The sequence below is a fragment of the Trifolium pratense genome, linkage group LG7, assembly GCF_020283565.1.
Source record: "Trifolium pratense cultivar HEN17-A07 linkage group LG7, ARS_RC_1.1, whole genome shotgun sequence".
NCBI classification, from domain to species: domain Eukaryota; kingdom Viridiplantae; phylum Streptophyta; class Magnoliopsida; order Fabales; family Fabaceae; genus Trifolium; species Trifolium pratense.
This window is the reverse complement of record NC_060065.1, coordinates 53,281,030-53,305,654: the sequence shown is the minus strand read 5'-3', so window position 1 is coordinate 53,305,654 and position 24,625 is coordinate 53,281,030. Positions and strand designations below refer to the sequence as shown.

Genomic DNA, 24,625 nt, shown 5'->3' with positions numbered 1-24,625 from the left:
CCTGCTCAAGGAAAAGATATCAATATAAAACTGAACTGATAGTACAATCACACTTTCCTAATGCTGTCATAGAGTTATATAGTCTGCAGCAAAGTCATTATGCAGTCTAGTCCTTGTTTCATGGAAGGAGTTTTGATGCAAAAACAGTAGGATCTACCTAATAGCAATTAAATGGATCAACTACATTGTAAGAAAAAGTACAATTTTTGCTGTTGTTATCACGTAAACATATGATGTAACCAAATTAAATGGTTTAGTTACAATGAAATCAAACATTTTCGAGTAATACTATTCATCAACCATCTTGTCAATATTTCTGTAAATGATAAAGTAAGGATGACTTATTTTTTAAGCAACCAAGACAATCAAATATGAAAAGCAAATATATATATATATATATCAGAAGTATCTGACCACAATAACAATATAAATACTAATATTCATTAAACATTGAAATACATAAGCATTAAACTAAAACCAAAACTACTAAATATTTAAAGAGCTGATACACTTCTTGCAATATTGAAATGAAATATTTACATATAATATGGTGCTGCAGATGAAAATAAAAACAGAGATGGTCTATAATAAAACACCAATTTTGAAAGATGAGTTAATCATTAGTTATTAGACGAACATGAACCAAGTTGCGTGATATTTTGCAGGCAAATTTGAACCTAATTGTGTCACCCTCCTTGTAATTTTGAAATCTGCAAAACTCTTTCCATCCATGACCAATTATAGTTGTAACAATAGGATAATATGTACTCATAATTGATGCTTGAAGGATATCTAAATGGTCATTGACTAATAGTAAAGATTTGTAACCAACTGATCTAACATAGTCTGAGAAATCGCCCTCCAATGTCTGCACAAACACACATACCAACAAATACTCATGAGATTTAAAATTAAATAAAAATTACATATGTAAAGTAAAAGTAACATAGATAAAAAATTACCATGGCAGTGTTATGAACATCAGATTTAGATAAAGTTACATCAAAAGATTGAGTATCAATTGGATTTGTAGAATGACTGTGGAATGAAGGAAAATTTTCACATAATGTATTACTTCCAACTGATAACAAAAAATTTCCACCTCCATAATAAGTAAAACTTATTTCGGTTGCTTGTTTGCATTCAAGATGATTTAGTAATGAAAACCAACCATCAGTAAGGTATGGAATGATGTTGTATTTTCCAAAAGTTAACTTGTGATGGATACCATTTTTATCCCAAACGTGCCAACTCTTATGCAGCTCATTGAAATGTTGCTGGACAAAATCTGGTGGGACTTCACCATAGAACTGAATTGGATAACAATAAAAATGAAGATAGCTCAACTATAAAATCATAACAAATGAAAAACAATAAAATTCTATAAATGATTAAGAAGAAAAAACCTGATTTGGGATAAGTATAGTCTTGAAAAAGCCTAATGGTGTTTTACTCTGCAGGTGTTGTATTAACTCCATAGTTGTATCTTATTGCAAATTGTTGTTGAAATATGGTTAAGTATAATCTATTTATAATGTATGAAAAGTTTGTTTGTAATAAATGAGGCAGATATTAAGCATTAAACTCATTCCACCTGAATTGGTAATTGATAAGTAATAATGTAGGTGGTTGGGATATAAGTAGATTGTATAAGTAAGCTTGTGTTAACATGCGGAATAATGAAAAAAAGTATCCCAAAAAAAATACACACATAGGCCTAAATACACACTTAGGGGTTATGATAATATTGAGTTGCCTAAAGTTGAATGCAGACATTGATAATAAATGTAAAATGAGATTTCTTATAATACACACATAAGCCTAAATAAGAAAAATCTGTTAAAAAAAGACCATAATAAATCTCATTATATATAATGTTTCAGAGGATTATAATCTTGTTAGCAATTCTTGCTACACCATTCACTAAAATTTGGGCTTGTGAATACAAATTAATACTTGATTTCCCACAAAATTGGTGTCAAGAAGGTCATAGGCAACAAAAAAGTTTCAAGCAATTTGTACATGCTAATATGCCTGCGAACTTAAACATACACACAAATTGTCATAGATTACAACTTCAAAAAGTAGTACGGCGAAATAGTATTTGATTAAATTTTCTCTTTTTTAATCAGTTTGCCAGATCTTGTTGATGAAGCCTGACAATCAAGATTGAGAGAATCAACTGGTTGTTCCTTTGCAGCAGTCCTTTTGGCTGGAGTCTTTTGAGAAGAAGGAGAGATATCATTCTCTGATGAAGCTGAAACATTTGGCTGTTGCACATCAATATAAGACATAAGTTATGTGTGACTAAAACATAAGTACAAATTATTAATGGTGGAATATCAAGGTTATGAGGATGCATACTGTTGATAGAATTCCATCATCTAGGTGAGCAAATTTTTCAATATCGTCTTTTGTAAAAGCCTGTTACATGCATATGATGCAATATTAATTAACGGTTCTTGATTAATGAAATAAGTATAACTATAATTTATTAAAATGACAAATAAGTATACTAAGTTACAAACCTGAATCGTAGGTGATTGAGGTATTACACAAAGTTCTTCCTCAATTATATTGATGGTTTCAACGTCTTTGAATGTACTCTATCAAAGTTGAAATTTACGAAAATTATATGTCAAGAAACAAATCATTTTTATGTAATAAGACATCTTATCCATCATATAATTTGAAATTTTTTACCTCTGCAACAGGAAGTTGTTCCTGAATTTTGGCAATCAAATCTGGACTATCCTTACACATGACAACAGATCCCATCCCACCCCATCCAATTTGCCACTTAACTCTAAAAGCAAATTTTCGTTCCATGATAGCATCAAAATGGCGAGGATATTCCTGCTGGTCTCCGTAACCATTCTGCATATACAGATTATTTGCATTGATCAGACAATGTTAATAACAAAAAAAAATTAATGCTTATGAAAACTAAAATATATAATAAACCTTCTTTTCTTGTTCAAGTAGAGTCTTTGCAGTGAGGCCAACCATCTCATCAAGAGTATTGTCCCAAAAAACAAACTTGGCTGTATCGTCACCATCGTATACTTCAACATCCAACTTGTACCTTGCAGTTTAAGTAACATTGTTCAAACTCTAAATGAATTAATTGTATTCAGTTAAAAAGTTATTGGAGTAAAATATATTGTAAATCATTACTTGACTCTAGGATCATTTGTGGTGTGAGACTTTCGGCATACAAAGGGGAGTTCAGATCCTTCACATTTTAAAGAGCAGTCATTTCTACCATCATTGCAAGCATAAAAAAACCAACCTCCATTTGACACCCTAATGTGTGAAGTGCTTACTACAGTAACGCAAACTGCATCCTGGCATTTTGGGTAATCAGTGAGAAGGTAATTCAATAATGAACAAACTTTAAACATACTTCGAATGTTTATGCATACCTTTTTAAGTTTTTTCATAGCTCCCAATGAAAGAACTTGGGCATTTCTCATGAAGTTTTCATCAGTATTGTATTGAGTACCAGCATAACTCTGGGTGTATAATTGTGTAGAAGTTGAAAAGGACCTGTTTTGCGACGCATAAACAGTTTCCTTGGGCAAGCTGCATATGAAAAATCCTTTATTATAACTGAAAATCAATAATTGGGACCACTTTGTAAGGGTTCAACAGAATAATATAAATAACCTGGCACGAAATTTTTCTATTTCCGGTATCGATGTATCAAATAGAATTTTAGTTCCATTCCACACATTTGTTAATTGCAAGGGGTATGATCCTACAATATTATCCAGTGTGATAATGGTTACAGAAACACAGATATAATAATGTGGACATTGAGAATAACATTAGACAATTTATCACATACCTTGTGCTTCTCTGACTCGAACATGTCTCATAATGATGACACAATGATCATTATTAGATCGTTGGTTGTAACCATTGATGAATTGTTCAGATACTAAATCCCACAGAGTACAATCAATTTCCTTATCACTACAAACATAAAACAACAAATAATTATAATAGTGAGGTTAACTGAACTCTATGTGACACAGTTTAATACAATACCGCTGATCTTTGATGGTAAAAGCGACATTAGCTTTCCTTGTTGTAGTTGCAGTAACAATCTTCCCAATAGAGTTAACAACTCCTATAGCATCTAAGTCAGAAAACAGCATATATATATAAGATTTGTAGACAATTATAATATGCAACTATAGGTGAAATTATGTTGATAACCAATTGTCTTACCAATTAACAGATCAGTCCGAAAAGTCCCATTAGAGATCTCTTCAAAATCCTTGAAGTAAAAATGTGTTTTTGGTATTTCTGGAATTTCAACTGCATTAACTCTTGTTGCACCAACAAATATTAATCGAAATTTGTGAGGAGTCATCTTATATTGTGAATCATTATCTGCAACCCTAAAATTACGCATATAATACGTCTGCCCTTGTGCAAGTTGTTCTTTCCACTTCTCAATATCATCAGTCATCACAGTCGCTTGGATAGTATATCCCTATAACAAATTAAAAGGAAATTGGCATATACCTAAAAAAACTAATAACCATTATTCATTAAGATGGATAATATGAGGAATGGAAGCTACCTTTATATCCCTGAGCAACATTTCCATTGTCACTTCAGATTCTCCTTTCGACACGATCCACATGTCATCCAAAATCACCCCTAGTCTCCATATTTCTTTCTTCTTGGTAACATCTTTAACAGAATCATAATCATACTCAATAGGCTTCTTTTCCTGCATATACATACTCTAGAGTTAAAACTGCCACAAAGAGATGCCTTTCCAACCAAAATAGATATATACAGAGTCTACTATAAATATATAAGCTAACCTTATTGTCTTGAAGCATTTGGGTATCTTGAGATTTCTGAGGTACATTATGAACAAACTTCATCAAAAATATACTAATAAATGCATGGTGAACAAACCTTACTGAATCGTAATAAATAAATATAATGAGTACCTCTTGGTTTTCTGCCAAAACCTTTATGCCATCGTTGATTTCAGTCACCTGAGATATCTACATTCAGTTATCAAGAAACTTCATCAAGTTGTGGAAAAGTTTTCAACATTTTTTCCTCCATCACATATTATAAAAAGATAATCTAACCTTGGTGTCATGATCCATTTGCGTCTCTTGAGATATCTGAAATACATTATTAAGAAACTTCATAAAAAATATATACATTATGAACAAACATTATGTATGATGATTATTAAGTTTCATGAGTACCTCTTGATGTTCAATAGGTTCAGCAGTTAGTTTCTTCTGAAATTTCCAGTTAAAAGATTATGAAGATACATAAAGTTTCTCTTGATATAATGGCAAGTAATGGAAGGTAAATGCTAGTTGCATAAAATATCCATACCTTTTTGTTAACATCCACTGAAACAGAACCTTTAGTTGAATTCTAAACAAATCGAACGCAATATTACAGAGTTAAGAACTAACAATGTCTATTTGCAACTACGTGCGCGTTAATGATTTACAACCAAACATCAAAATTGTTATTGATACCTTTTTGTTAACCTCCATTGAAACAGATCCTTGCGGTAAATTCTAAAAAAATCAAACACAACATTAAAAAATTAAAATTAACCTATTTTAATTTTCAACAACGTGCGCGTTAATTATTTACAACACACAACCAAATTTTTAAATATGTTCACCTTTTTTTCAACCTCCATTGTAGTTGATCCAACTTTTGATTTCTAAAATGTCCAAAGGAAAACCATCAAAACTAAAAGTTGAAGTTCATGGAGACATAGATCGTTAATAATACTCACCCAAAATCTCATATAAAACCATTAAAACTTAAGATTCCTTTGCTACAAACTTGTATTGTTCATGAAAATGCCCAAAATTGTAGAATCATCATTGATACTTTAAATAATCTTCGAATAGTTGAAAAAAAAAGAGAAAAACTTAAACTTTATGTTCATACACACATTTATTGTTTATGTCAATAACAAAAAACACCATGATTGGACAAAAACACCTTAAAAACATAAACTTTGTGTTCATACCCACATTGACTGTTCATGTATAAAACCAAAATGATATCATCATATTACATACTTCAAATAAACAACCAAAAGTGAGAATAAACCATATAAACTAAAACTTGAAGTTCTTACACAACCAAACAGTGGGAAAAAAAAAACTTATTTCGAAGAATCTGTATGTTCATGTAAGTTTCGATTTTGTCTACCTTTTTTTCAACCTCCAATGTAGTAGATCCAAGCTTTGATTTCTAAAAAGAAAAATAAAAAAAATACAGTAAAACAAACTGTTTTTAGAATCATTCATCAAACAAAGTCAAAGTTCAAGTTATATGAAGATAAAATTACCTTCTTAATCTGATCCATAGCAAGTTCAAGTTCAAGTTTTCAGAATTTTTTCGTTTTGGAGGGAGATGGAAGGAGATGGAGTGTGATGTTGTATGAGCTGATGTTGTCTCGGAAGTGACAACATGAAGAGTAAGAGAGTAGTTCAAAAATTGGTTGGAGGATGTGAAGCAAATATGTGAAATGCCATTTAAGCCCAATGTCTTTCCTTTCAAACAAAAATGCTAATGTGATATGAGAAAAGGGCAATGAGGTAAATGCGTTCAGGGTGGGGCCAGAAGCAATGAGAAAATTTTCATCATTTAATCCCAAGATTGCCCTTATTTTTAGTAGTAAAAAAAACGGGAAAAAAAATGCCAAAAGGGCAATCTCGGTAGTTTGCTGGTATCTTATTTTCTTATATTTATAGTAGATTAAGGGTGAAGTGAAGTGAATAATAATACGTATCCAAGTGGTGACATGTCAGAAGTAATACTATAATATAACACAGCAATTAATTCGTATGTTTTACTAGTATTGTTAATTAATTAGTTAGTAATTAATGAATGAATGAATGAATGAATAAGAAGAAGAACTTGGTTTTAGGAATGCGCATGAAGTGGTGATGCTGGCTCCTTTCTCTCTTCTTTCTTCTTTCTTTTTTCTTTTCCTTACACAAAACATTTTGGTCTAACTCTAAGCTCTTCCGACTCTGTAATAATAAGGTTATAAGTGGTTCCATTCAATCAATACGACACCGTTTTGGTTCCATTCTATGTTTTCTCGCTTATGGCGGAATCATCATCATCATCTTCATCATCATCTTCATCTTCTTCTAGCGCCGTTAGTTTCAAAGAAAATCCATGGAAAGGTGTTTTCGCTGTCTCCGGAATCATGCTTACCCTTGTCACCTATGGCATCTTACAGGTATTATCATTTCCTTTTTTTATTTATTTAATTAATTAATTAATCAACATTGCATCCTTCATTTCCTTCCATTGCATCGCATCGCATCTTCTTGCGATCTCCATTTATTGTTTCTTCTTCATTCTCATTTTTTTACATCGCACAAATTTATGCACAACCCATATTTTTCTTGATTTAGTAATTCCGAATGCTATAGCTGCCATTATTTGAATACACCAGCAATATGTGTTTAGGGTTTAGGACCTGTTTTTTATTTAGATTGACTTATTTGAGCTTATAAGTATAATGTCATAACACTTGTGAGATTGTTTAGGAGAGTTTATGGATATGTCCATCACCTGTTTTCAGCTTATTTCCATAAGCTCTTAAGGATAGTTTATAAAAACAACATACAGCTTTAATAAAAACAGTTTGACATATTTTAATTTTTTATTATAAAAATGGCCACATGTTAAGGATTTCAAAAAGAGAAATTTAATTAGGTCCGTTTGGATTAGCTTATTTTTGAGCTTATGCAAAACAACTTATTCAAATAAATAATTTTTTATGTATTATTATAAGTTTGTCATGGTAGTTTATGGTAAAATAGCTTATAAAAATACAATTTTTATTAGTAGGAACTTATAAATTAACATAAAACCTCATTTATTTGCATAAGCTCAAAAATAAGCTAATCCAAACGAGCCCTTAGTGTTCAAAAAAATCAATTTTTTAACTTTTAAGAAATTAAATGCATAATTTACAAGATAATATTTCCATAATTTAGCATTTGCTCTAAGGGCACATGTTAGCATTTTCCTATAAAAACAACTTATTCATCATAAGCACTTATGCTGTGACCACTTAGAGCCCGTTTGGATTTGGCTTATTTTTTAACTTTTGAAAATAGCTTATGCAAATAAATAAACTTTTATGTTAATTCATAAGTTTTCACTAACAAAAATTGTATCTTTATCAGCTATTTTTTTATAAACTACCTTGAAAAGCTTATAATAATACATAAAAACTTATTTATTTGCATAAGCTGTTTCGTATATGCTCAAAAATAAGCTAATCCAAACGGGAAATTATTAATTAAGTTGTTTATCCAAAATGTGCTTAGTACTGTAAATTTAAAACCAATCAAGCAATAAATAGACACATGAAGTGGTTGGCAATACTCTTGGTTTCTCTGCTATTCCCTCTTAGTGATTTGATGACGAGTAAGCTATATAATTTTGATACATTATTTCATATATGAATGGGTAGCATGAAGCCCTCTCAGGATCCAAGATCTATTCTTTGATTTACCGATATTTGTTCTTGCAGGAAAAGATCATGAGAATACCTTACGGGGCAGAAAAAGAGTATTTCAAGCATTCACTATTTCTTGTTTTCTGCAACCGCATTATGACGTCTGCTGTTTCCGCTGGTTCTTTGCTGGCAAGTATATACATTATATGCAAAAATACTCACATTTTTGCAGTGTTTGAATGGTAACATACCTTTCTTGTGGCTCTGTTTGTTCTTAATATTCTACATTTCTTATAGGCAAGTAAAAAAGCATTGGACCCAGTGGCTCCCATTTATAAGTATTCCCTTGTGTCAGTATCAAACATACTAACCACAACTTGTCAGTATGAGGTAAGAGAGACATGATTTCTGCGTTCATGTTAATTTATAAGTAATTGGTAACATTAATGGATATAACTTACCTACCATATTTCTTACTCCAGGCCCTCAAATATGTTAGCTTTCCTGTTCAGACTCTTGCAAAGTGTGCGAAAATGATACCAGTTATGGTAGGTCAATCTTTGATGCTGTTCTCAGTCATGAAATTTTGTTTATCATGATGACTTGCTGATTTCAATATACATTACCCTCTTCTCTTTTATTTATCCTGTATCATTGTTCTGTAGCTTATTTTTCACCTTCTCAGTCACTGCTACTTCTCTTGATGGAGAATGATGGAGAATAATAGTAATTGCTTGTGTTGTTGAAGAACTAGCGCTAAATTATCTCTGTGTGTGTGTCCTCAATGTTGTGTAATTTCTATTATTAGTGTCCCCTTTCTTTACTAAATGGGGACAAGACAAATCCATGAAAGCTAAAAAATGTTGAGTAGATACTTGAATGTATTTTTTTGACCTCACAATCTCGCAATCATTCAACGATCTCAAAAACATTGTTTCGCTATGACAAACAAAAATCATGTATCCTCTAGATTCTAGACTGAGATGTTAAATACGACACCTGGAATTGATTGATTAATTTTTTTATAAAGTTGATGCAGTATATCCATGAATGAGAGAATTCGCTGAGGCAAGGAGTTGTGTTATGGGAGTTATAAAGATGTGTTAGAGGATTCCATACATGTTTAAAAAATTCTAGAGGATATTTTACTTTTTGGACAAGTTGTTTATGAATGTAAAACGACATTTTATTATGCACAGAGTGATGTGTAACTTGTATTTTCGGTTTGAACCTTTATTCCAAGGACTTTCCATGTTTTCTTCTGAATTCGACAGTAGCCGAGTTTTTACATAGTGGAATTGGTCTTGGTCTTAATTTGTGTTTCTTCCATCCTATGTCATTGTTTTTCGTTGATTCCACGAATCTTGTTTCTGCTTTACTGGTTCGGTTAAGATTGACCTATACACCTTGAACTTATATTCCTTCTTTTGTATCCTATGCAGCTCTGGGGTACACTTATCATGCAGAAGAGATATCAGGGACCTGACTATTTGTTGTCTTTTTTAGTTACCCTTGGCTGCTCAGTATTTATCCTATATCCGGTAATTATTGAAACTTTGACCCTAATAATTTTCTGTTGCTTTATTGTCATTCTGTCTGTTTGTGTCTTTATGACAATTTTCTATCAAAGAACCACCGATGAGTAATCATATTCAATGATTTGATGTTGCATGTGGGTGGTACTGTTATTTCTTTTGGCAGTAAGGAGGGGTTATTTTAAGCACATGTCATGAATGTTGCACGTCTGAGGATAAAACTATCCTGAATCAGTATAAAAACACTCCTATGAAGGCTATATTTACTATTTTTGTCCCAAAGAACTGGACGTTTAGGAGTATGAACTAACTCTTATGCAAATAATGTATGGCTCTCCTTCACAAAATTTACCCTCAGGCTTCCTTTGGTATGTGGTGGTAACAAAGGCCAAGATTTTGGAGAATATTTTCATTAAATTAAGTGTTTAGTAGTTTAATATCAGAAACAAGGAAATTTTAACTCTCCCTCTCACTCATTGCAATAGTGCCAGTCGTGGATGCAGAATGGCTGACACCATAATGTCATCATAACAATACCACTATAGGCAAGTGACTCACGCACCGAAAGGGGATTACTATCATTGGTCTACTCTTGTCCAAAGGGATTTGTATTCCTGGTCCAAATAAGGAAGGCCCACAAAGGTCGATGATCTGTTATAATAGTAGCCATCAATGGATATTGCATTGCATAAAGAGTTGACACATGTATTGAAATCTAACAGAGTGAGTATTGTTGCAAAAATGCAATAACGGAGGGCTTCCAATGACACGGGCGGTTCCCACGACTGCTATGATTTTTTCTTTAAACATGGTAAACAAACAGAAATGAAAAATATTTTTCACCCTGTATTTCAAGAACTTTAAACTCCCTAACTTCAATCTTAGTTTAGCAGAGGGCAATTTCTTAGATATCATGATGACACTGACTTAGTCGCTGATGCATTCACCTAATAAGTTAAGCTGGCAGCATTCGTTAATAAGCTAAAGAAATTTTTATGTTTTTATTGTAGGCAGGAACAGACATAAGCCCATACAGTAGAGGAAGGGAAAATACTGTTTGGGGTGTTCTTCTAATGGTTGGCTATCTTGGGTATCACTACAGAACTTAAAATCTCTTCATATGATTAGTGATTTTATGTATTATTATGGGGAGAAAAGTCCAAAAATTAATGCTACCTTCATTCATTATAACAGAAGATATTTTATTTGTCCAAACTGTTTACAATGCTGATAAAAAACGATGAAAGTAGATTCTCTCAATGAAACTTCAAATAATTACCTGTATATACTTTTTTTACTTCTCCCTCTTTCAAAGTTTAGAGTTAGTATGGGAAAATATAATCATTATGAACGATTTTGGTTTATTTGAGAAGTACAGGTTATTTGAAGCTGCAGTGTATATTTAAAACCTCTTTTGGAAAAATCGCCATTTTAAACTTTTTTCCAGTCTCTTGAATGCATGTTTATTTCAACTTGTTTTAAGAATTTATCTCCAAAAGTGGTTCATATACAACTCCCCCATTGAATCTTTTTTATGTTGTTGTAGGTTTGATGGGTTTACAAGCACATTCCAAGATAAGATGTTTAGAGGCTATGACATGGAGATACATAATCAGATATTTTATACAACATTGTGTTCTTGTATTCTTAGCCTGACAGGTTTGTTTAAGAAGTTCATTGAATTTTTATATCGAACATTAAATTTTGTCATACATATCTGATAGGACTTGACAAATATAAAGAAACTGATATATGTGCTATTTGAAATAGAACCTGATCAGTGACGAAACTCTCCTGAAATAGAATTTACACACAAACTACAAAAGAAAATGAAACTGTGACTGAATTGGAGCGAAGCTCCTTAGAAGATGAAAGAAGTCCTGGTCTGGGAGCCAACCTTATTGCTCAGTTACCACCACACACCAATTTCCTCAATTCCATGTTTCCCTCTCCAAGTCTGTTACGCCCTCTAATAAACTCCCATTGATTCCTGAATCAATTTCTGCCAGCCCCCCTTATGCCACCTGTCCCATTAAGCTATATTACAATCCTTTTTTGCGTATTTTTAGTATTTCGCATTCTATCCTCCTAAGTCTAATGATATCTTGCTCGGTAATTGATAGGAAACAGAATATATTGTTACCAAAAATATAGAATAATTGAGCTCTGTTCCTTACAATTTGAGGTCTATCCCTCTGTATCACTAAAATAGAAAACAAAGATAAAAGTGCATAACGAAAGAAAGAAAAAAAGAGGAGATGAACTCCTCCGAATGATTTACCCATGCCTTTTCCAAAATATTCCATACACCCATGTTTCCCGTTTCCACTCTTCTTATAACCACCTCTCTTCATTACAACATCACCCTACCTAATACTCCACTGCCACCAGTCCATTCAGTTATCCATTGCAGTATTTTCATTATTTCCCATCTTACCCCCCTAATACTCCAAGTACGTAATGATTCATTTGCTGGAGTCATATTTGAGGGCAAATATTTGCTATGGATACAATTTTCTAAAAGTCTTGGATGCTGCTTTGCAACATACACTATATAACTTGCACCTGATAACTCAAAGTTATGATGTATAATAATGTTTGATCTTGACAACCTTTGCATTGGTGTTTCTTTTAGTGTTTGGGCCTTCCTTTCTACTTTTTTTCTATGTGCTAGCCGTTCACCAAGAATACTCAGTCCCAACTGCTAAACAACTACTATCTTGACAGCCAATATTCTGAGTTGCATAAACTGTCTAGTATCTAGACTTATTTAAGTGATAGTAGTGATTTTTTCATTCTAATATTTTGGTTCAGCTCTGTTTTCTCTACATTCTTCAAGGCCAGAAATCCACTCTTTTGATATTTGATAATTTTTATGTAGGTCTTATTGTACAAGGACAAATGATATCAGCAGTAGAGTTTGTATATCGGCATCATGACTGTTTCTTTGACATAGCATTACTTTCAACTGTAAGCAAACTACATCTGTTTTAATTCTATACAGTATTCTCCTTTTCTGTTTGTTGTAAAATATTTTTTAAATCCATAGCAGTATCCATAGTATTATACTGCTTATCCCTCTTTGGCTTCAAAAGCAAAAACATGAATATTCTCCCTTTTCATTATCTATTTCATTGAGGTTTGTTTTATTATTATGTTACACAGGTTGCAACAATTAGTCAATTTTTTATTTCCTACACAATTCGCACTTTTGGTGCTCTGACATTTGCTACCATAATGACCACAAGACAGGTAACTTGCACAGAGAAATCTAATTATCATTTTCACTACAATTGCGTAATATTTCAATGTTTGTAATTTTTTATTCAAATTGTTGCAGTTGGTGAGCATTATGTTGTCGTGTGTGTGGTTTTCCCATCCTCTTAGCTGGGAACAGTGGATTGGAGCCGTAAGCCTTTTACCTTTTCTGAACATTCCCTGCTTGCACTTACTTTGATTAAAATTAAAATCGAACCATGTAGATTGATCAAAGCTTTACAGTTAACTGTGTGATCCAATGATTCCCATCATTTCCTTGATGAAATTAGTGGTAAGCAACTAAGCATTGTAATGCCATTACTTTTCAGGTCATTGTTTTCGGCTCCCTTTATGCAAAAAGTTTCTGGAAGAAGGCACCTCAGAAGACACCCTCATATGTAGCACTTGTTCAAAATGAGGATTCAAATGATTTGAAGGATTTGAAGGACAACCCATGACTGAGATGGGCGTAAAGCATACTGACCTTACACCTGACAATGTCTGAAGAGGTTCAATTTTAAGCTCACGAGCTGCACATCCAGTATTTAAGATCAGGGATAGCTAATTATACAGAGGTGGTTTGACTTAAATTCAAACAGCACCAAGTGCGGCTAGGTTCCTCGATTTTGGCATCACTGTCATAACAATACCGAACTTGAAAAGGATGTTGTTAACCCCACATTTTTTTCCAAGGGGGAGATCAATTGTAGACCTTGCTAAAGCCAAAAGATGTTGCTCAAGCAAAGTTGTTTTTGTTCAGTTTTCCAGAATGTGTAAGAGGGAAAAGATGGAAGATTTGTGGTAATTTTTGGGGTCCATTATTTACTTAATATCATTATTGGCAATTTATTTTAGGAATATGATAGCATAATCTATAAACAAACTGTGCAAAAATATAACATGCATATACTGTCTTTTTTTGGTAAGAACATGCATATATTGTCGCAAAACTATAATAGGCATTACTGTGGATGGGATTTATGTGGCAGGAAAATGCTGTTTACCTATAAAAGTAATCAATATGAAGATAATTGAATTCTTCAAATCATAAAAACATCTTGACAACTATGAGCATGACTGTGTCTTTTTTTTTTTTTGTTTCTAACACGTCTTGTAATACTGTTTTGCACAAACTAAATACTTCATAGCTTTGATTAATAAGCAAAATTCAAATATATCCTCACTTTTCATTGTGTTACTCATTTGTTTACTCTCTTAATAAAAGCGTTAAGTAATTGATGGAAGTATACAATTGACAAAAAACAGTAGTTAATATAACTTTGAAATTCCAAAACAAGATGAATAAAGGAACGGAGAAAATACTACTTATGTTAAAAAAAATTGAGTCAAATATTGAAAAATAACTTAATTGGTTTAGACTGAATTCATTTTATAGGGAAAATAACTTAAATAATGTACTGGATTTCAACATATTCAAATTTTTCGGTAAAAAAAATTAGTATTACACATAATATGGGAATGCCTCCTGTGAGAATATCTCGTGTGGGACAATCCACACCCTTATTTGTTTTCTGTTTTTAATAGTTAAAACAAATTAAGGGGTGAAGTTGAAAAAAAAAATGTTGAAATAAAACAAGGGTCTTGTTAACATGTGCCCTAAGGGCACATGATAAGATATACCAAAATAGAAATTCAACATTTAATAATATAAGAAATTTAATGTTTCAAAAGTCAAAATACACAAATTAACATTTAATATTTTCTATTTTTACTTGCTTAACATGTGCCTTAAGGGCACAAGTTAACATTCTCCATAAAACAATTGTCTTATTAAGACAATTTATTTTGGGATTGAGAGTATCGATTATTTTACTAAAGGCAATTTAAACATTCTTATTAAGACAGTCAAATCACTAGAACCAGAATGATTGTGAACTTTGTTTTTCTTCTTTTTCTCATCTAACCAAAAGGGAATGATTGTGAACTTCTTTGAACAGGATACAAAAATCTTAAATTGAAAGGTTTTTGAAATTATTACTTTTTAACATAAAATGAGCTAGATTTGCAAATGTAAATTATAGAGAATAGAGAATTTGCATCCCACTATTTCCCTCCAAAAACACCTGTATAAGACCCTAGTAAACATTTTTGTAACCGGCTATGTCCCTTTTCTAATGAACATGATTCTTTCCACATGGTAATTTGTTCTTCTCAGCTAATGTCTATGAAAATACATGCACATGGATTTGGAATTTGTTCTTCTCAGCTAATGTGTATAAGACATATAAACAAAGGGATAAATAATTACAGCAGGTGGCAAAGTAACAGCTGCAGCCACCGAAGCATCATGAACTCAGTCCGACCGCAACACTAATATTTTGTTCAAATCCCATAATACTCTCATGACACCGAACTTTGTTTGAGCCTCTGCAAATGTTGTGCCAGTGGCTTCTGACGAGTAGGGTAGCCGCAACCCTTTATCAACCCTGAGCTCACAAACATCCACAACACAGGTTGCTAATTCCTCCAAGGTCTTCCCATTCCACATACCATGCGATTGAAACACCTTTCCTTTGCCAATCTCCTCTCCTTGCACACCAACAAGCACAACATGTTGACCTGCATAACAATGGCCAAATTATGGAGAGCTGATATTTACAAATACAGCAAGTGAAGGCTCGGGTTTATCTGATTTCACACGACTAAAGATATTTTCTTCCATTTGATGCATTACCAGGACCGTTAGGTGAGTCACTGGGCCCAAGTGCTGATCCTATCTGCCTGTCTGAGATGGGATGGTCGACATCATCTCCTGCTGGTCGAACATCCTTATTAGCTGTACGAGCTAGCCTAGCTTTTCGATTGTTCAACCTGATATGACAAAAATGGCATTCCATTACAAACATTGGTTAAAATATTGATGACTTCAAGTCCTAATAACATTTCAGATCATACATTAAACAAAGATTCAGTATAGTTTTGGTAAAGAAAACTAGATATTTCATTATCTAATCCTATATAGTGCAATTAGAGAAACAACTTAAACAAACAGGTAGATGACAAGCTACATAATGAGGCATACCAATTTTTAAGCTGCGAAGATGTAACCTCAGAACCCTGAAAAACATGCAAGAAAGTCTCATGAAAATATGTCAATGAAATTCTACTCAAGAGCTGAGTCAAATTTAACATACATTCGAACTTAATTTATCAGCCCATGATTGAAGTGAAGCTGCATTTCGGTGAATATCAGGTTCATCTAAGAGAGCTCTCTCTATCATTAACACCTGTTCATCATTCATTATAGTTCGTTTTCTTTTTTTCCTCTGTGCAAGCTCACTCTTTTCATCTTCTGGATTTTCTTTAACTGTGACTTTTTTAAGACGCTCATTTGATTTTGAAAGATCGCTGTTATCCATATGAGCAACAGCATTCTTTCCTTTGGCAGAACTGGCATCTGAACCGCTTGTTTCTATTTTATGAGCATCCTTGTCAGTATCTCTTGCTCCTCCTAATGCTGTTTTACCAGATATGCCTTTATTTTCTACCTGACTTTGCCGATTTGAACCATTGCCTTGAACTTTGTCTTCAGCTTGGGTTTTACATTGTTCCAAATTTGCATAAGAAGAATTCTCCAGCATTCCTTCCTTGACTTTACCACCCTTCTTATCGAGATCAGAGGGTTCTTTACCAGTTAAAGGCAATGGGCGTCCCCCAGCACTTTGAGCCTCCTGCGGGAAATCAAACTTCTCAAGTCACTTTGTTGAGGACAAGCTACATGATAATTGGTAACCAAATAATCCAATTTGAAAATTGGATTACTTTGTTTATTTAACAGTTTAAGGCATTTTGTAGCCATAAAGCAGGAAAATATTTAATTACATTTTTTAATGAACAATTTCATTACATTTTTGAACGAACATTCAGCTACACAATGTTATCATTTAATGTGTCGAGTCAAAAATAAAAATTGTTGCAAATACCTGATAACTCTCATTGATGTTGAGTTTATAAAACTTATCCCAAGATGACTCCCCAAATTTGCTATCCTGAGTTTTCTGGCAGAGTAGTTGGGCACATTTATACATCAATTAAGAAAGGGAATGAGTAAAAAAGAGATTGAACAGAAAAAGACAGTATTGACAGCTCAAACTAAAGTACAAGGATTTACTTGAACACAATTTCTCCCAGATCCATTTGGAGTAAATAGTGATTGTAATTCCCCGAAAAAAACCCTACAAACAATTTACAGATAGAAGTTGTTTACTTACTGATGATATTATAATTTATAATGCTGGATCTTCAAGAACAAAATGATCGACAGAAAAATGTTTCCAAGAACAAAGTCGACAGAGAGAACTTTTTACTATAAAACACAGTTTCCAAGAACACATTCATTGACACTGACATAATGCTGAGTTTATTGAAATTTCTAATTGTAGCATAAATAAAACGTCTAGTAACTAGTTATATTAAAATTTCAAAATTTTGTTTGCAATGTTTGGTCTATCCTCACACAGTAAACTTTATTATAAAAGTTAGTTATCATCAGCACATTTGCTATTCATCTATTTTTTTTTTTCATTTTGAAAAAAATTGAGGATAACTAAATTTGTACTTTAAAAAATAGTTTATCATGTAAATAGAACAAAAAAGGCAGATTGAAGTGTCCTTCTGACTGGACTGTCAATATGCTGGTAAATATGTCATGCAAACCACCATCAGATATTCAGAAGAGAATGTCTATTGATTTTTTATGATCAAGCAAGGCATGACGCGTGCAATGATCAGGAAGATTCCTTGACTCTCTATATTGTGGACAACAAGCTCCAATTTTCAGGAAAAATAACAAAAACAATCACTTCAATTCATCATTATCCTTGAAAATACTTATCCTTGCAAATAACATTTCAAAATCATTCATGCTAAGTGAAAGTGCCAAGTGCTAAAACAGCATTTATGAGGGACACGTAACCTTAAAAGTTGTATATCCTCCACATTTACAAAGTTTGGAATCAGAGATTCTGCATGACTTAACAACGAGCCTGCAAAAAAATGGTTAATTGTAAGAAAGTAGCTATGTGTGGCTCATATTTTTGCAAGAATAATTATGTGAGAACAATCATTACGGAGGTTCTTGCTAGCGGTGGCAAATTTAGGAGCATCAGAATCAAAAGAAAACCCAGGAAGCAAGTTAGATAGATCCATTTGCAAGCACTCGAGGACCTTGAGAACGAAAAGGTTTCTTTCCTGCTCTGAAGATCAAAATTACCAAAAAAAAAAGGTCTAATTATATGAGGAGATGCACATTTCTATAAAAACAATCAAGTTTGGCCTAAAATATGTAGAATGTTGACAAGGAACCAACCTTCACAAACATTGGGAACAAAACAATGAAGATTTGCAAAGAACTTGATAAATAATGATGTCCTATGATGTGCATAAGAAGCCTTAAGCATGCTGTTTCGTGTTAGGTTGAATTCCAAGTTTGTGGCATCCTTTACATCCGGTGAAGTATTATGCAAAACCCATCCAACTGCAGCAAATATATCATATTCAAGACTCGCGTCCTCCTCTGTCTCTGAGAGGTTTGACGAACACCAACAGGATAAAAAATCTCCATGGGAGAGTGAAATTATTGCTGTCAGAACTTCAGTCTGAAACCACATGCAAAGGAAACAGTCAAATTACCAACCACAAAATGAACATTTGACAAATCTAAGGGAAAGGAATAAATATTATACATTGGCTACAAATTAAAACAATATGTGAATACAATTTTAATTGAGTGTAGTTTTAAAAACCAAACAGAATGATGCTTGCTAGTTGCTACTACCAAGTCAATAACACTAAAGCAGGTTAACTCTCTATTATTGTCTTTAAGATATACTTACAAAACAAAGTATCATGTAAGATCGAAAATTTGAATCATCGGAGAAAATGTCAGCTAGACGCATTGCATTGAGCTGTACAAATCCCATTGGGCGACCAGCAGTGAGATGCCCGGGATTTCTTCCAAAAGCTTTCTTCAACAACTCAAAAACCTATATCATGATAACCATATTAAAATGCAAAAACCTGATGATAAAGAAATCAACGTTAATGGCACAAACACATACTGCAGACCGCCATGGGACAATGTCAATTTAGAGATTTTATGAAGAACTTATACTTTTTACTCAACATATTCAATCCCAGTTGATGAGCAACATACTCACAGATAATAATGAAATGATGAGAGTGGCACAAAAAGTCAATAAGGTAATTATCAGGCTATAACGTTTGCAAGTCAACTATCAGCAAAATCCCACTAAAACAGTGCAGCCCTATCTTCAACAGTTCAAATTATTGCCATTTGCCGAAAAAGAAAACTAACCTCTAATGCAACAGATTTAGACAATTCTAAACTCTTTGTTGAGCTGGCTACTTCATCAAGATAAGAAATGCTTTCTGCTTCACACAAACTCAGCAACTGAGAAATGAAAGCAGTGACAGTATTGTTAATAATATGCATAAATAGTAAGATTAAAGGGAAAAGCAGGGATTTATAGCGAACTTTGCCATTTGACTCACAATAGAAAGTATTTTAGCTTTTAGCCTAGAAATAGATGCTGTGATTCTACTCGGTGTATATGGTTGAATGTGTAACTTCAAGATGGATTGTGCAAGGAGAAGAATGCTCCCCTTTCCGCATAATTCCTGTAAGTAAAAGACAAACATGCATGAAGCACACATTGTCCTGTCAATCAACAAAGCAATGCAATAACACCAGGAATCATCTGTAAATAATTAATAAAGAATGAACACCCCTCACATTACAAACCAATTTTGTGGGATTGAGTTAGACTCAACCTGAATTCTAAGAAAAAACCAACAATCAAGTGAAACAAACAAAACCATAATATAAAAGAGCTCTACAGTCCCTCCATAAACCTAAATTACATTGCTAAAAGTTACAGTACCATAAATGGAGATGCTACTCCAGTATTGGTTTGTTCAGCCATTAGGAGTGAGAGAAAAGGGTGATCTTAAAGATAGCAAAAGATATAGACATACGATGGCTTCCTTTATCGAGCCAATTTTTACTAAGAAGGAATATGGTGTGATTTAGTTACTGAGATTTCCAATTTTAATGAACTGTATTGCAACTAAGAGAGACAAAGGATGCAACTGGGCTTCCATACTGTTCTCATCTCCAAACAAACTTTATAGGAATTCCCTCATATATAGTCACCCGTGATGAACTGCTTAAAATATATGCGGTAAGTTTAGTTTGGAAACCTTATTCCTAAGAAGGCGCTCCTTAAAAGATTTTTGCTGACATAATGAGTGAAGAAACTGTAAAGAAGCTTCACACTGCTGGCAGAGATAAAAAACTACTCTTTCTGCTGTCAGATTTGATTCCATGGAAGTATCTTTATTATAAGCTACCAGTGTAGTCTCAAGACACCTAACAACCACACGAACTGATCCAAAAGCTGCATCCATAAATATGTCAACCTGTCATAGAATTCATGATTATTCATAGCGCAAAAATGTGTCATCAGCACCAATAAGGGAAACATGGGGTAGCAAACAAAGCACAAAAAACGGTATTAACCTCTTCTTAGGTGGTTTGGGAATGGGAGTAAAACACTTGTTGTAGAATCACCAATAAGGAGGGTTGACTAGATGGATGACAGTCCATTAGTTAAAGATCAAGAAAAAATTATATGCCAAAACGGATTGACTAGATGGGTTGTTTGGTCTATGTAACCAACCCTACCGAGTAGAATAAGGCTAGGCTATTTTCTTGTTCTTCAATTTGACATGTGAGTTAAGAAAAAGAAAAAAAAAAGTAAAGATTTGAAATAGTCATGATAGTATAAGAAAAGTATTTTTCAACCAGTTACAACATATGGACACAAACAAAATACTGTTTTTGAATCAAGCATCTAAAACACGAGGTGGAGGTGATTCTGTACCTTGGGGTGTGCAAGCAATACATGTACAATATCTCTCCATTGTGTTGAAATAAACCCTGTTAACAGATATAGGTTGCACGCTACAAGAGTTGAATGCAAAAGGTGCACACGACTAAAAGCATGGCCTTCCTGCAACATACATGTAAAGCTCAATATGGATTGACAACACAGATCAACATGTAAAGAGCGGAATTGAAAAAGACCTGTCTATAACCACCAAGATAAGTTAGCATGAAGAAAACCATATCAATCAGCTGTTCCTCCACTTTGACATCATCAAGAAAAATCTGTAGTGATGTTAAAAAAATAAATAAAAAACTGTAATCATGTTCCAAAACAGTATACAAAAATTGGAACCACTGCTTTAATACTCAAATTAGGAAAAGAATATCATAGGACACAACTAAAGGTTATTATCTACAAACAAACAAAATGACTAAATGCCTGTTTTTCTTTTCTGAAATATGACCACAAAATGATGTGAACAGCAATGAAACTTGGGTGTTTTGTATGGTAGTGCTGCAATGGTTATCAGACTCTACTCTGTAAGCTTAGATTATTTTTAGTAAAATCAAGTTTCTTCTATTACACTCTCTCCTCTCAAGTCGCACTGTCAAATTACCACTGAACATGATCCCTGCTTTATCTTTAAATATAGAGTGTCCCAACTAAACAGAGTCCAGCTCTGGCCACTGGCCAGCAAAGCATCACTTAATACACTATAAATGCTGTTTAAATGTATGAGAAATTTTGGTAAATATCATTCTTCAACATTATGATAACATGTTTTTTCCACATAAGGAAAAACAAAAAAACAACCACAAGAGAAGCAGTCGCAGAATATGATAAATGTTAATAGGCATTGAAAATACGAACCTGCTCAAATTTAGAATTTTTGGAGGATAAATCACACAAGGAATGCAACAGTCGAATGCCACATAACAGGTATTTGAACATGTCCTCATCTTTTTTGGATGATATTAAAACTGAAACAAGGTGCAATGGAAGAGATCGTGCAAGCTTTTCCAAGTCAATCTGTACAGACCACGGTAAAAAATAAGAGTCTGATAAAACAGGATGTAAAATAGCATTATGATGCTGAGTATGAAACAACCTTCAGCAATGATCCTTTTTCAGTACTGTGTTGAATGGTAAAATTTTCGGCATCCCTCAATAATTTATTAAGATCTAGAGAGGTAACACCTTGCAATTGCTTCAATGATGATATCAAGCCTAATACCTGTTCAAGAAAATAAATAAATATAATTCACGCTTCAGCCATTGAGAAGGGTAATGGGGGACCAGAGAGCATCATGAATCCAAGTTACACTTGCCTGTGAAGCATTACTTGAAGTTTCTTCCTTTGAAATCCTCATTCCTGAAAATTAATAGGAAAAATGAGGAGGAATGTGTTAGCAAGACACATTGGACAGTGGTGTTAAATAACGGCACTATAACATAGTGGAGTTTGAACGAAAATCGCTATTGTTCTGCAATACGCTATTTAGTTCAAAATATTGTTAAACAGAGGCTATAGCTGCACTATAGGCTATATAGCACTTGTTTAAAACAGACAAAGCTAGTAGTAGTAATTGTCAGAAAGTCAGTAGGTGGGAATCGAACCGAGCACCTTATACCTCCCAACCCGTAAGTCCCTCACCCATTACCAACCAAGACACCTTACTCTTGGCACTATAGCACTGTTGCATAGTAAATTTTGAACAAACTGCTATTTTCAACGATCCGCGATTGACAACATTGGTTTCGGAGTGGAATTTTGGAAGGAGACCAAAGGCTCCCGAGCACCCCGAGGTATCTGTAATCATACTTCCTTCCTTATCTTTGTTATTGTATATATTCAGCACAGGTCAAGAGATGACTATTTGTCAATAAACCTTCCATTTATTTCCGATATTCTGATCCAGTTCCATCACGTTTCAAATGCTATTATGCCAAGGTCATTTATACGCCATCCCGTGAAGCAATTTGATAAAAGGAATTAGATTCAAATTTTTTTTTTTTTGGTTGGTATAAACCCTCTGATTTGCGAGGTAAGTAAAGTCTGGGCAATAATTGTTCCCACCAGGAATCAAACTTGGGTTCTCCCGAACGATTTAATCATAAGGGGAGCTCATTAACCATAGATTCAATTTATTTATTTTTTACGACGGAACTGAGGATCAAACCCAGGACCTCCAACATACTACCCAAATCCTTCCCCACTAACCAAACCTAGTGGCTTGATTCAAATTTTTTAAATAAACACAACTAACTGTATTATTTAATAAACTCTCTTTTTAGCATACAAATTCACCGCCCATAAAACTAGTGAGACCCTCCCTTCATCTATATATTTTTTTTACACGAAAAACGATTCTTAAAAAATTATGAAAATTAATTGGATTGAGTTATGAATGCAATTTAAATCAATAAAATCACATTTAATTCCGAATTTTACAATATCTTGTCAAAGAAATCCTAATTCTACAAGAAAATCTGTGAAACACCAGTAACAATTATTAACCGTATCCAAAAAAACACAACAAATTATCCTAAATTTAAGCTCATTGCGATAAATACACTCATGCCTAGTTAATTTAGATTATAAAATTAACAAATCACAAAAATAATCCACATTATTATATACGTAATTATGAATTAACATTAGCAGTGACAGTGAGAACAACGTAGTGAAATAATTGAATAATAATAATGCATAAGAACGAATAAGCATTTATAAATAATGAATTTGAAGAACGAACCTGGAACAGAAATGAAGCAAGTAGAGTTGTAATACAAACGCCACAACTACAAGAGAGGGGAAAAAAACAGTTAGAATGGCAAAATCGAAATGAATTACCGTTATAGAGAGAGAAAGAGAACCTGAAAGTAGAATTGTAGAAGAGTACGGTGGTGGAAGGTGACGGTTACGGAGGAGTAGGGTGGTGAGGAATATATATAATAATATAATAAATAATTAATTAATAATTTAATTCAATGAAAATGAAGTTAGAAAAGTGAGAGAGAATGAAGAGTGAAGGGAAGAGGGTGGTTTGGTTTGAGTTTGACTTGAAGTGAGTTGATGTCAAGAAGACAAAAGAGCATATAAAGAGGGGCCAGGCTAGGGTGAGCTGACTATATCTTGTATTTTTTTTGGTATATTTAAAGCTGAATTTATTTTGTTAAAATGCTAAATTAATAAATTCTAGGTTGAATCGACACTAGGAGTGGACAAAGTTTGGTTAAAAAACAAAACTGCATAAAAATCGAACCGAACTATTTTCACGGTTCACAAAAACTGAACCGAACCGGAATTGTGTAACATGAACTGAATCGAACGGTTCAGTTAACTAGTTAACCAGTTCTATATTAAAAAAAATGAATCGAACCATTTTTAACTTAACTGG

At 33.2% G+C, this 24,625-nt stretch overlaps 3 protein-coding genes across 5 annotated transcripts; 1 reads left to right on the top strand and 2 right to left on the bottom strand.

The window, feature by feature from the left end:
* Nucleotides 1–1,885: 1,885 nt before the first annotated feature.
* LOC123898203 lies at nucleotides 1,886–6,775 on the bottom strand. 3 transcript variants are annotated; one of them, XM_045949097.1, is made up of 21 exons: nucleotides 6,365–6,775; nucleotides 6,226–6,267; nucleotides 5,684–5,725; nucleotides 5,532–5,573; nucleotides 5,383–5,424; nucleotides 5,247–5,282; nucleotides 5,124–5,159; nucleotides 4,977–5,033; nucleotides 4,845–4,901; nucleotides 4,595–4,747; nucleotides 4,237–4,504; nucleotides 4,054–4,144; nucleotides 3,851–3,978; nucleotides 3,670–3,760; nucleotides 3,426–3,585; nucleotides 3,178–3,347; nucleotides 2,965–3,085; nucleotides 2,704–2,877; nucleotides 2,529–2,606; nucleotides 2,365–2,424; nucleotides 1,886–2,270 (listed from the first exon to the last, which is right to left on the bottom strand). In XM_045949097.1, the coding sequence occupies exons 1-21, from the start codon at nucleotides 6,380–6,382 to the stop codon at nucleotides 2,109–2,111; spliced, it is 2,028 nt and encodes a 675-aa protein (XP_045805053.1). In that variant the 5' UTR covers nucleotides 6,383–6,775; the 3' UTR covers nucleotides 1,886–2,108. The 3 variants fall into 3 exon arrangements, with proteins under 3 accessions (XP_045805053.1, XP_045805054.1, XP_045805055.1); XM_045949098.1 differs by having other exon boundaries at nucleotides 4,845–4,880; nucleotides 6,365–6,774; XM_045949099.1 differs by lacking the exon at nucleotides 5,383–5,424.
* A 166-nt stretch (nucleotides 6,776–6,941) lies between these two features.
* LOC123899638 (UDP-galactose/UDP-glucose transporter 5-like) lies at nucleotides 6,942–14,147 on the top strand. Its single transcript, XM_045950826.1, has 11 exons — nucleotides 6,942–7,267; nucleotides 8,576–8,689; nucleotides 8,798–8,890; nucleotides 8,983–9,048; nucleotides 9,943–10,041; nucleotides 11,046–11,125; nucleotides 11,582–11,694; nucleotides 12,917–13,005; nucleotides 13,201–13,287; nucleotides 13,376–13,444; nucleotides 13,623–14,147. Exons 1-11 carry the CDS (start codon nucleotides 7,130–7,132, stop codon nucleotides 13,749–13,751), a joined length of 1,077 nt encoding a protein of 358 aa, XP_045806782.1. The 5' UTR covers nucleotides 6,942–7,129; the 3' UTR covers nucleotides 13,752–14,147.
* Nucleotides 14,148–15,268: 1,121 nt separating this feature from the next.
* Nucleotides 15,269–24,302, bottom strand: LOC123898864 (nodulin homeobox-like). The gene is made up of 20 exons (XM_045949887.1): nucleotides 24,102–24,302; nucleotides 23,981–24,026; nucleotides 22,553–22,596; nucleotides 22,333–22,458; nucleotides 22,095–22,253; nucleotides 21,422–21,505; nucleotides 21,219–21,347; nucleotides 20,536–20,754; nucleotides 19,828–19,953; nucleotides 19,631–19,726; nucleotides 19,149–19,298; nucleotides 18,623–18,911; nucleotides 18,384–18,509; nucleotides 18,230–18,299; nucleotides 17,426–17,489; nucleotides 17,238–17,312; nucleotides 16,449–16,985; nucleotides 16,337–16,371; nucleotides 15,989–16,125; nucleotides 15,269–15,873 (listed from the first exon to the last, which is right to left on the bottom strand). The coding sequence occupies exons 3-20, from the start codon at nucleotides 22,592–22,594 to the stop codon at nucleotides 15,608–15,610; spliced, it is 2,730 nt and encodes a 909-aa protein (XP_045805843.1). The 5' UTR covers nucleotides 22,595–22,596; nucleotides 23,981–24,026; nucleotides 24,102–24,302; the 3' UTR covers nucleotides 15,269–15,607.
* Between the last annotated feature and the right edge of the window lie 323 nt (nucleotides 24,303–24,625).

Bases quoted from the DNA above. Each gene is read 5' to 3' on its own strand.
- LOC123898203 (XM_045949097.1), bottom strand. The intron at 4,902-4,976 runs GTACTCATTATA...TTTTTGATGAAG, and splicing joins TTTTGGCAGAAAACCAAGAG to TTTGTTCATAATGTACCTCA. The intron at 3,979-4,053 runs GTATTGTATTAA...TTATGTTTGTAG, and splicing joins TTTACCATCAAAGATCAGCG to TGATAAGGAAATTGATTGTA.
- LOC123899638 (XM_045950826.1), top strand. From the start codon at position 7,130: ATGGCGGAATCATCATCATCATCTTCATCATCATCTTCATCTTCTTCT. The intron at 7,268-8,575 runs GTATTATCATTT...TTGTTCTTGCAG, and splicing joins TCACCTATGGCATCTTACAG to GAAAAGATCATGAGAATACC. The intron at 11,126-11,581 runs GTATCACTACAG...ATGTTGTTGTAG, and splicing joins CTAATGGTTGGCTATCTTGG to GTTTGATGGGTTTACAAGCA.
- LOC123898864 (XM_045949887.1), bottom strand. From the start codon at position 22,594: ATGAGGATTTCAAAGGAAGAAACTTCAAGTAATGCTTCACAG. The intron at 20,755-21,218 runs GTACAGAATCAC...ATTCTATGACAG, and splicing joins TATTGCTTGCACACCCCAAG to GTTGACATATTTATGGATGC. The intron at 16,986-17,237 runs GTATTTGCAACA...GATTTCCCGCAG, and splicing joins ACATCAATGAGAGTTATCAG to GAGGCTCAAAGTGCTGGGGG.